The sequence below is a fragment of the Gekko japonicus genome, unplaced genomic scaffold (genome assembly GCF_001447785.1).
Source record: "Gekko japonicus isolate JY-2015 unplaced genomic scaffold, Gekko_japonicus_V1.1 scaffold400, whole genome shotgun sequence".
Taxonomy (NCBI): domain Eukaryota; kingdom Metazoa; phylum Chordata; class Lepidosauria; order Squamata; family Gekkonidae; genus Gekko; species Gekko japonicus.
This window is the reverse complement of record NW_015165246.1, coordinates 538353-550193: the sequence shown is the minus strand read 5'-3', so window position 1 is coordinate 550193 and position 11841 is coordinate 538353. Positions and strand designations below refer to the sequence as shown.

General features: G+C 47.0%; 1 protein-coding gene across 1 annotated transcript in view; it reads right to left on the bottom strand.

Moving 5' to 3' along the window:
• The window catches only part of LDAH (lipid droplet associated hydrolase), a 149484-nt gene extending 141414 nt beyond the window's left edge, over nt 1-8070 (bottom strand). Inside the window, exon 1 of the mRNA XM_015410077.1 lies at nt 7683-8070. Coding sequence (XP_015265563.1) covers nt 7683-8070 — 388 coding nt within the window. The remainder of the gene's footprint in view (nt 1-7682) is intronic.
• Between the last annotated feature and the right edge of the window lie 3771 nt (nt 8071-11841).

Genomic DNA, 11841 nt, shown 5'->3' with positions numbered 1-11841 from the left:
CGAAATGACCTCTGATTATAACTGGATTTACGGAACTTAAATACCGTAGCGAAGCACGGGTAGCAGGCTAGTACTCTATAAAACAATTTAATACACTTGGACTCTGGCATGACAATCATAAAAGCTGATAGTAGGCCCAGTAAGATTGCCTCAATGGAATGCCTGGAGGAATAATTCCATTTTACAGGCCCTGAGGAACCTAGGCAGGTCCCACAGGGCACACGTCTCTTTCAGACAGAGCATTTTACCAGGTTGGGGCTGGAATTTAAAACTGAATTGGTTGAAGTTAAACGAGCTACCTCAGGGCCAGGCACCACCAGAAGACCGCATGAAGCAGAACGCAAGCACCGTGTGGTGTGTGTGTGTCCCATATCATTCAGTGAGATCAGGTTCATCACTTTCTTACAGGCAGCACTAATAAAAAGGCTCTTAGGTTATTAAACTGTGTTGCAGTCATTACTCAAAAATGGCAAGGTAAAACTATGGCTTGACAAAAAGAGCACTAGTCAAAAATGTGTTGATAAAACTGGAGAACTGACAACGCCAACTTTGGCGTTATTGAATTACTTGTGCTTACAGCATCCCATACTGTTCAGTCTGAAGTGCCAAGTGAACAATCAATGAGCATTTTCCATTTGCGTTAACGGGCAACACTCCAAGTCCTTTATTTTCCCCATCACAAAATGCACCACCTTGTTGAAAGAGCTGCCCAAGAACACAGGGCCGGCTCGCTCACTAGGCAAACTAGGCATTCGCCTAGAGCGTGCCGGCCCTTAGGGGCGCCGAACTGCACCCACCCACCCCGCATTTCCACTGCCAGGTGACTCCTGCCGCCGCCGCCCGCTGCCTCTTTGGCCGGCTAACTTCTCCCTGCCTGCCCCCTCGGCTTCCCAGCAGAGCGCTTCTCCTCCTCCTCCTCTGGAGGAGGAGTGGCAGCTGCAGCAGGAACAGCAGCAGCAGGGCCGGGGGAGCGACAGCTTGTGAGTGCCCCCCCACGGTCAGCCTCTTCTCTGGGTGCCCTGACAAGGGGCGCCAAACTGCCCCCGCCCCCCCGCCAAAAGCCCCCCCAATGGCTCTGACCGGGTGGCCGCTGCCGCCTCTTTGGCCAGCTAACTTCTCCCTGCCTGCCCCCTCCCCAGCGGAGCACTTCTCCTCCGCCTCCTCCTCCTCACGGCTGGGGACTGGCAGCTGCAGCAGGAGCAGCAGGAGCAGCAGGGCCAGGGGAGCGACGGCTTGTGAGCGCCCCGCCGGTCAGCCCAACACGCAAAGCAGCCGACCAACAGGTCAAACACTCGTTAATTATATGAAACCTCCCCCCCCCCCGGAACTTTCTCATGGAAGGTCACGTCTCTCTCTTTTTAGGCACAGCTTAGTTTGATCACTTTCTTTTCATAAACGACCCTGGTCTAACGCCATAATAGCTGGAGTTTCGGTGGCTCATCCCCAGACTACAGAGACCCCATCGAAACGAGAGACGTGATGTTAACAGATGTGTCGGGATCCGTTGCCGCCCCAACCCCTCCGCATACGGAGTCTTCCTTCGGGATGCCGAGGACTGCATTTAGTTTTGAAAATTGGTGGGTGCACGGGGGGGGGGGGGCAGAAGGGATCCTCGCCTAGGGTGCAAAATAAGCTGGGGCCGGCCCTGCAAGAACACTGATCAGAGTCAGGGCAGTCATAAGACTCAGATTCTAATTTCAGTCTTTCCAAAGGGGACAAAACGCATATCCAAATGTAATATGCTGAACTGCAAACTTTTAAACTGTAAGCACATACTAACACATGCACACAGAACCAGTTTCCTTATCAGGAATGTTGTACTTTGTAATATGATCCACACCCTTCCAATGCCCCAGTAAGAAAATGAATTGAACTTAACTACCAATCACAATATTGCAGCAACTGAGTCTGTGGATGGTGACCGTGAAAGGAAAACACAAACATGATATCAAAACAATGGGATACACAAAACTACAAGTAGCAGGAGAGAACCTGGCATGGGATTCCTTCATCAGCAACTGCTCCACGCATCCACTCAGGTGCCATGCTTACTTGAAAAATGCTCTATTTCTGGAATCTATTGCTGTGTATTATTTGGTGTCAGACAGACATATGACCAGCTACATATTGTCACTTGGAGGCTGCCGTTTTCCCTTACTCATCCCAGAAGGCCAAAGGCGTAACCCAATACCAGATTTATCCACCATTATTTTCTGCTTTTCAAATCTCCCTAGCATTCTGTACGGGATGCAAATCAGAGGCCTTAAGATCAGCATCTCAAACATCTCTCTCCTTCCCATCTCCTTTTACAAAACAAAATATCCAGTCTAATAAAGAGTTATAGAACTCAAAAGGCTACATACTTGGTGTTATTTTGGTTGGTCCTGATAAGAAGTCATTACCATTGTTTTTGTTTTAAATGTTTTCTATGGTGCTTCTCCTGATGCTGGGAAAGAAACTGTAAAGAACACTGTGCACAAAATATACTGCTGCATCTGCTGGGGAGTTTATCTTTACTAGCATCTCCAGCTTGCTGTTTCAAATACCAAGTTGATTTCTCCAGCCTCTCAAGGGGTTGGATCCCATCTAGGACCTCCATGCACAGAAACATGAGTTTCCACCCAGACCCCTCACCCAGAAGCAATGTGGGAGGTGGGGATCATTGAAAATTCACCCCCCCCCCCCCCCGGGAACTCATATCTTTTTTTAATGGGATCCAACCTTTTATGTTATGTTCTACAAATACACAAAAAGAATCACAAGAAAAGATGAAGGACAATTAGGCAAAAAAAAATCACAAAAACCAAGCTGCAACACAGTTGCAGATATACCATAAAGCCAGCAATGTGGTCTGGGGAGGAAGATCCATCATTGCACCTTAAGTCCTACTGAACATTTTTGGATCTTCTCACCATAGAATTGGCTACAGACAGCTGTCAGGGAGACTAGTCTAAAACACACAGTAGAAGAACCTGCCTTGATCAGGAGAATGAAACACTGGAACTTACTGAAGGTTTCTTCTCTTCAGTGGGGCGAAGTCATCCAAACTGGTTAGGTCACGCCTCCTCTTGCTCAAGGCAGGGCGATGCGAATTTGCGTGGACTGCATTGGCTCAGAGAAGCTGACCCTCCAGTCTTAGTATAGCTCAACTTCATAACGGATTTTACATCTGAGTAGATTGTGTGTGACTTCACCCCACTGAATAGAAGAAGCCTTCAGGTAAGTTCCAATGTTCCATTTAGGGTTGCCAAGTCCAAATTAACTTACCTCGGGGGAGTTTCGCGCCGTCCCGGGAGTCCGTGTGTGCGAAGCAAATGACGCCGTGATGACGCCACCCGGAAGTGACGTAATCACGTCGGCACGTTGGGGCGGGGCCACTAGGATTCAAGGGAAAACCATAGAGTTTTCCCTCAAATCATAGAGCGTCCCACCCCCAACGTGGCCAGCGTGATGATGTCACCTCTGGGTGACATCATCACACTGGGGACATGTGCCGGAAGGGGGTGGAGTTCCCCCCGGGGCCCGATTTGCTGGCGTCGGGTAATGGGCCTCTCGGGAGGGGGTTTACCCGCCCGCCAGGGGGACTTGGCAAGCCTAGTTCCATTATCCTTCAGTGAGGGAAGTCATCCAAACTGGTTATATGTCCAAGCTACAACCTGGGTGGGATCCTAATTTTTATTTTTATTCTGTTGCACCACTATGTTGCACAATTTTCTACCAGATGAAGCTTCCACAGATTTTAATTGGTTCCACTTATACTGTCACACAGGTATAAAAGGTGGACCAGGTTACAGCTCTACGGATTCTTCCACCAGAACACCGCTGGAAAAGTCACTGATGTTGCTACAGATCTGGTGGAGTGCGCCACAACATCCTTTGACATTCCCAGGCCTTGCACTTAATATACCTTTTAGATATATGGCTTGAGACCATTTTGCCTAAAGGCTGTGAGCTGTGAGACACAGATAGAAAATCCTTTGGCCTAATCTGTGCCATCCTATTTAAGCAGACGCACGGAGACCTGTGCACAAAAAAGATGTCTCCGCAAGAAAAAAGGCTTCTTCCGAGAAGGAAACTTTATTTTCTGACTATTTGAAAGAATCAAATGGAGGTTTCCTCAAGGCCTGTAACACTAAGATTCCCAGTAGGCAATCTATGCCTAATGGGAGGTAGCAACAGTATGGTTACTTTGAGAAAAAGCCTAATGTGCCTATGAGAAGAAAAATCACGCAGTCTTTGTGGTCCCACATAGTGGCCAATGCTGCAACCTGTCTTATAAGGTATCGGGTCTTAGAACCTGATTCCAACCTTTGTGGGAAAAGGGAATTATGACTTTGTAAGTAGGTTTCAGTGGACCAGATTTCTGGTACTTGTTGTTGTTCAGTTGCACAGTCGAGTTCGACTCTTCGTGACCCCATGGACCAGATCCCGCCAGGCCTTCCTGTCTTCCGCCGTCCTCTTTTGAATGTCAGCCACGTACGATTATAGAGAGAACTGGAAGTAGGAATTCTGGACTGCACCATGGTGTCAACTACTTAACTCGGAAGGACCAATCCTACTAAATCCGCCAGTTCACCCTCTGAACTGTCAGCTGGAGTCAAATAGGGTCTGGCTGGCAAACTGATTCTTGTACAAGGAGAACCCTTCTGCTTGGCAATCTCCACAGTGGAGATATTGACATCTTCACTAGCTCTCAGACCCAAACAATTCTGTGCCAGAAGGGAGTTATGAAAATCACCTCCGTTGCCTCCTTTGACACTTCGTTCAGGCCTCAGCTGATCAGCATGGTCGGAGGGAAGGTGTGCAGCAGAGACCACTGGGTCAACAGCAAGTGCCTGTGTCCTCGCCCTCTTCACTGGGATCGTAGAAACTGGTCAGAAACCTGGCAACTTGATTGTTTGATGTTTTTAAAAGATCCAAGATAGGGATCCCGAAACAAAGTGTGATTTTGCCAGAAGATCTTTTTGTTTAGACTCCATTCTCCTGGATCTAAATCCTTCCTGCTCAGCCAGTTGGCTTGGAGGTTTGTAAGACCGTATACGGGTGTTCCGCTTTCAGAACTACAACATTTTTCTCTGCTCAATGGAACAGGATTTTGGATTCCCAGAGGAAAACCATCAATCTGGTGCCTCCTTGCCAATTGATGTGTGCCTTGGCTGTACTATTCACTGTGTGCACTAGCACATATGTGTTCCTTGATAGGTTCTGGAAGGCAATCAGTGCTAGTCTGATTGCCCCAAGTTACAGCCAGTTCATACTGTTCATTTCTTCCAACGAACTCCATCTGCCTTAGACAATCTGATCTTTGCAGTGTGTTCCTTGGCCCCTTCTGCTGGTGTCTGTAATTACCATCAGGTAAGGAGACTGGAAGAAACGGACTCTTCTTGTCAGATGTGGTCGCAAAAACCACTAGCTTGGTGACTTCTTCTTTTTTTTTTGAGGGGGGGAGTTCTTGACTTATTTTTCCTTTGTGTGTGTGTGTGTCCTTCTGAGAAGGAAGAAGAAACCAGAAATGGAGCCAGAGATGAGGGGGTTCTAGGGATATGTGAGGGAAGGGAAGAAAACAGTACCCAACAGCCAGAGTCCAAATGCAAGTACTGTAGTGTTAAAATATTAATACAAAAATATCCATGTGTAAAAATTAAATATAAGCTCCTAGAGCCCAGTTAGTTATCTCAAGACCTTTGCAGCCAACGACCAGGACCCTGGAAACGGGGGGGCGGGGGGGGGGGGGGGGGGGGGGAATCATCTGCATGCTTTTCGACTGCCTCTCCCACAAGTAAAAAAGACTCACTTTAAAAAGAGAAAGAAAATTCAGGCCTGGAATATTCTTCACACACAGCCCTGCCTAGAAATCGAGATTATTTTCAGTGGCCTGAAATTGTTGGATATTGTAACTCTGCATGCAAGAAGATCTGGGATAGAAAGGGTTAAGATAATTCTCTCCCACTGGTACACTTGGCAGTTGGCCCCAACCTCTCATCTGTTAGATGTTGAGCCTCTTTGCCTGTCCCTTGCCTTCTGTTTCATCTTATATAGGACCTCTCTTCTCTCTTTTACCTGGGCTTGGAGCTGTAGCAAGTTGACCTTTTCTGAAGTTAATATGTTCAGAATAAGTTTACCATTGGAGTCAAATCATCTTTGTAAGTTGTGTAATTTGTTTGAACAGCATTTCCCCCTGAACCGAGAAACGTGGAGAATCCAGGATACTGTGTAAAGCTTCTGTGCTTCCAAGAAATAAGGTGGCTGGGGAAGACAGACAGCATTCTCTGTGACAGTGCCACGGGAATTCCTTCCCATGCATATTGTCCTTTCTACAAGAGCGTCTTCTGGCCATGCAGCCATTTTGTGACTGGATTTGATATATCATACATACATACACATATACATATGCACATGTGTGCACACACACAAATTTTAAATGATATGGGTTTCTAACCATGCTGATAAGAGGAGAAGCGAAGGGCCCCCTTGTTGGCTGATGGATTTGGTTTTTAATTGTGCTGCTGCTATTTATGTCTTTAAAGTACCATCCTAAGCAGACCATGGAAAAACAGGCACAGAAGGGTGGCCCTGTCAGTGTAATCTACCTTGACAGTCCATGGTTTAATTTTTGCACACTGAGATTTTTGTGTCAAATTTTAATACTCTCCTTGCTGCACACTGATTTCTCCCCTTCTCCCCAGAAATCCTTAGAACACCCGACATGTCTGGTCTTGTTTCAATAGGGCAAGATTATTTTTTTCCCCACGGAGGGTGGAATAAAAAAGTCAAAAGATGTGTTTAGTAAACAAACAGCCCTAAGAGGTCCCAGCCCTGCCTCATGTTACACTTCCAAACAAAAGCTGCTTTGCGCTGTGTGAGGTCAGAAAGCATTTTTAAACATTATTTATTTAGAGAATGTGTATGTCACCTCAGGGCAGTTCACAACGTTTTTAAAAAGAACACAAACCCTGTAATTTCCGACCTAGGCTGCAGAAGCTGGATTGTCTGCCTCAGAGCTTTGTCCTATCAGATTCTAAAGGGGAAAGCTGTGCCTTTTGGGAACAGCGTTATGCAAGGTACCCCTTGGGAGGGATGCTCCATGGCAACCCCCAAGACTGGCGCCTTTTCTCTACCACTACCCCCACCATTTGAGTCTGACTTTTTTTTTTTTTTAAGTGACAGACAGCCCCTCATCCTTTTCCAACCTCGGAAGGCGGGAAAGCTTCCCGTGCTCGTACCCATCTGTTAAAGCCACGGGAAGCGAGGTCGCAGCGCCCAGTGGAGCCACCCGGCCTTCTTTGGGGATGTACTAAAAGGAAGGACAGGAATGCACACAATGGGAGACGCTGGAAGACCCATTGGAAATAATGGGAGCCTGGAATGCCAATTGACTTGCATGGGCTCCATTGGAAAACATTAGAGTACAAGTAGAGTTGCAATAAAAATGCGGAATGGATTTTCCATTAGGGTCTCTGGGCATCCTGTCCTTCCTTTTAGTACATCCCCTTTCTTTGCCCTGTAACGATCGGAGTCCAGAGAGTTCCCTTTCAAGGCTGCCTCGTAAGCCTGACCGCGATGCTCTCCGCCCTCCCCCTTGCATGGAAAGAGCAATCGCGGTCAGCGGGGCTGTCAGCAGGTGGGGATTTAAAAAAACAAGCCCCGAAGGGCAAGGCGACCGGCGCCTCCATAGCACGTACCTTCCCCGGCCACTTGTTCCCCGGCGCGCAGCGTTTCTGAAGCAGAGGCCGGCATGGCAGCTCTCCCAGGTCGGGCGGAAGAAGCGGTCGCGGAGGCGACAGGCGAAAGATGGAAGCCGAACCCCCGACTCTTCCGCCAGACTAGGAAGTCGTAGCTTGGTGGGCGGGCCGATACAGGACCGCGAGCGTCTGCCGCGTCCCCGTTAGCCATGGGAACTTGCCCAGCGTAGGAGATGGCCACGGGGAGCTCCCTGTTTCTGGGGCTCGGGGAGCACTTGCCGCCTTGGCTGTTTGTTTTTGCTCCAAGCACAATTCCTTCCCTTAACCTGGAAGAGCTTCTCTGGCGAAAGAGCTTCCCCCGCAGCAGACACCTCTTGATCTGAGCCATTAGCGCAGCTTCTGACCTGGTCTGCAGGCAGGGCTTGTGACTTCCCATTCCCACAATTAGAAAAGACACCGTTAGACATTTATCTGCTAGTTTGACATATTTATTGCTTTACAACTGTTGACCTTATAACCCTAACTTGTTATTTAGTGTCACTTTGCACATCTTCTTCTTCTTCTTCATCATCATCATCATCATCATCATCATCATCATCATGTTGCATGTAAATTTGCTGTTCATTCTCTGGTTATAAGTCTGAACCTTGTCTGCCATTCTAATGTAGAAGAAGAAGAAGAGATTGGATTTATACCCCGCCCTTCACTACCCAAAGGTGTCTCAGAGCGGCTTACAAACTCCCTTCCCCTCCCCACAACAGACACCCTGTGAGGTAGGTGGGGCTGAGAGAGCTCTCCCAAGAACTGCCCTTGAGAGAACAGCTCTTATCAGAACTACAGCTTGCTCAAGGTCATCCAGCCAGGGGCAAGTGGAGGAGTGGGGAATCAAACCTGGTTCTCCCACATTAGAGTCTGCGCACTTAACCACTACACCAAACTGGCTCTCTTTGTATTTGATAAAGTGTGTGTGTGTGCACAGGAAAGCTCATACCTTGAATAAACCATTGTTGGTCTTAAAGGTACCATTGGACTCTAAATTTGTTCTAGTGTTTGTGACTAGGGTTGCCAGGTCTGGGTTGGTAAATACCTGGAGGCTTTGGGGTGTGGATCCAAGAGAGGGCAGGGTTTGGGGAGGGGCCTCAGCAGTGTACAGTGCCATAGAGTCCATCCTTCAAAGCAGCCATGTTCTCCAGGGGAGCTGATCTCTGTCAGCTGGAGATCGGTTGTAAAAGCAGGAGGTCCCCAGGCCCCACCTGGAGGTTGGCAACCCTATTTGTGACTGTTATGTTTGTTCAGATATTTATACCTTGCTTTTCTCCCCAGTGGGAGACCTTACAAGACTGCTCCCTTCCTCCGTTTTTTTCCTTCCAACAAAGGGTTGCCAGCTCAAGATTGGGAAATACCTGGAGATTTTGGGAGTGGAGCTTGGGGAGGGTGGGGTTTGGGGAGGGGAGGGGAAAGACTTCCATGGGATATAATGCCATAGAGTCCCCCTTCCAAAGTGGCCATTCTCTACAGGTGAAGTGATCTCTGTCACCTGGGGCTCAGTTGTAATCTCAAGACATTTCCAGCCACCCCCTAGAGGTTGGCAACCCTATTCCTAGAATAATTTTGCTGAGTGACTGGCCTAAGACTCCTCAGGAATTTGAACCCGGGTTGCCCAGGTTCTAGGCCAAAATTCCTAACACCACTAGGTCTGTACAAAAGTGGGGAAATCTTGCCTGCATGTTAGTAATCTAAATAACAGCACTGATACAGAGTGTTGCTGACCATGTGTCACCATCAATGCCATTTCTTCCTCCATTTTTTCTCTCACTCCTCAAATTATCAAGTACAACCCATTTGAACAGTGCATTTGCATCTGTGTCTGTGTATTCCCAGCCCTCCCATTCTGTAAACAATTGCATATTCTGTCTGTGCATACTGTGTTGTTTTTTTAAAAAAAAATAAGCTTAAGAGGTACCTTGATGGATCAGAACAGTGGCCCATATATATCCCAAGCATGACAGGGTTTGCACATATCCCATGTACACACACACACCCAGCTTCCTGACTTGCTACAGGCTCTGAAAAGTCAGGAGGCTGATGTTGCTCCTAGCACTGGTATTTGCCTCTAAATGTGGAAATACCCTTTAGTCATCATGGCTAGGAGCTACTGATGATGTCCTCCATGGATGTCTAATCCCCTATTAAAACCATCTATGCTGATGGCCAACCCTGTGTTCCACTGGCAGTGGATTCCACAATTATAGGTTTACTTCCTTTTATTAGTCCTAAATCTGTTGCCCAACAACTTCCTTGGGTGCCCTTGATTTCTAGTATTTAGAAAGGGGGAGGAAAAAAATTCTGTGTCCACTTCTTCTGCCCACATCCATAATTTTATGTACTTCTATCATGTCTTCCCTTAGTAACCTTTCTTCTAAATAGCAAAGCTGCACCCCCCCCCCCAAGCCTGTTGCCAGATATTCTTTACTTCATCTCATAGTCTAGGCATTTGTCTTTCGAAACATTTTGTGCAGTTGTTGCATTCAGCCATCAGATTTACATCAGATTTTGGACCACTCCTCTCCTCTCCTTCATTTTTCTGTGTCATTTCCTGTAATATTTAGGGATCATCATGCTCGAAATATTTGCAGATATGTTAAATGTAATCAGGCAAGATAATAAATTAGCAAAACTTTTGTGTTTTTGGTGGGGCAATCGGGTGGATAGGAAGCTAGAAGGGGAAAGCAACAAGCTAAGCCCACAAAATATAACAAATGGAAAAAAAAAACCATTTTATGGGCATGGGGAGTTTGTGTTCTATATAGCCCATACATTGCTTATTCAAGTCTGTCATCTATCCATTCAGCAGATGTGACGAAATGCAGATTGCAAGAATGCAGCAGTCCAAATGGTCAATGGAATATTGTTGTGCAAAATTTAATGTAAGGCAAAACATTCCACCACCACCCTCCACACTCACACTCCCAGAACAGGGAATGCAGGAAACTCCCATGGGGTTTAAGCACAGTAACAAAAACAGATTTTGCTACGTGTAGGTGTGTTGTGTCAGTCAGGGCAACAAAGACAGCCTAATGCAAGGTAGCTTTTTTCATTGCACTGAATAACAGCTGCTTCTCGGATTCCAGAGCCCAGAGGCTTAAATGCCTACCTGTTTCAGGTACACATGACACAATTATGACGCCTACGGAGGAGAAAATGTCTCAGAGAAAGTACGGAGTGTCATGGGTCTGTGACAGCATGCACTGAATATTAAACAACAAAAATGTTTCAGGGCATGGCAGAGGAACTCCTGCTGCAGGTACAAAGGAGATAAAAATATTTATTCCAAACGTCTATTTGTATTTCCAACATCTCATGCAATGGTCTCCACCTTTTTGAGGCTGCAGGCCCACTTGGAATTCTGAGACGCTGTGGTGGGCACAGCAGCAAATGGTTGCCACAGAATGGATGTCACGGGGCTGGCGCCAGCTACAAAATGGCGGCTGTAGTTTATTTTCAGACACACAGTGAAACTCCTTGTGCTGTGGTAGCAGCTGCCAAAGCAATGCTTTAAAACTGAACAGCCAATCAAATCTTCAAGAAGCCTTGCTGGGCAAAAGCACCACGTTGCCTGCCCCCCTTTCTAAAAACACTTGGGTGCCAGGAAAGGCATCAGCAGAACATAAGAACATAAGAGAAGCCAATGTTGGATCAGGCCAAAGGCCCATCCAGTCCAACACTCTGTCACACAGTGACCAAAAATACCAGGTGCCATCAGGAGGTCCAGCAGTGGGGCCAGGACACTAGAAGCCCTCCCACTGTCCCGTCCCCCCCAAGCACCAAGAAGACAGAGCATCTCTTGCCTCAGACTGAGAGTTCCTGTCTATACCTTGTGGCTAATAGGCATTGATGGACCTCTACTCCATATGCTTATCTAATCCCCTCCTGAAGCTATCTAATCCCCTCTTGAAGCAGATGCTATGGCACCTTTGGGCACCATGTTGGGAACTGCTAATCTTATATTTCATCTACTTTTACAAAACGAGGACAGTAGACTCAGGATACTGTAATGAACCAGTGTGTTTCTTCTTATGGAACGCAAGACTGTGTTGTGAGAAAAATAAAATAGTTGGTTCAGAAAATTTAAACCCCATTTATACAGTTAATTTCATAA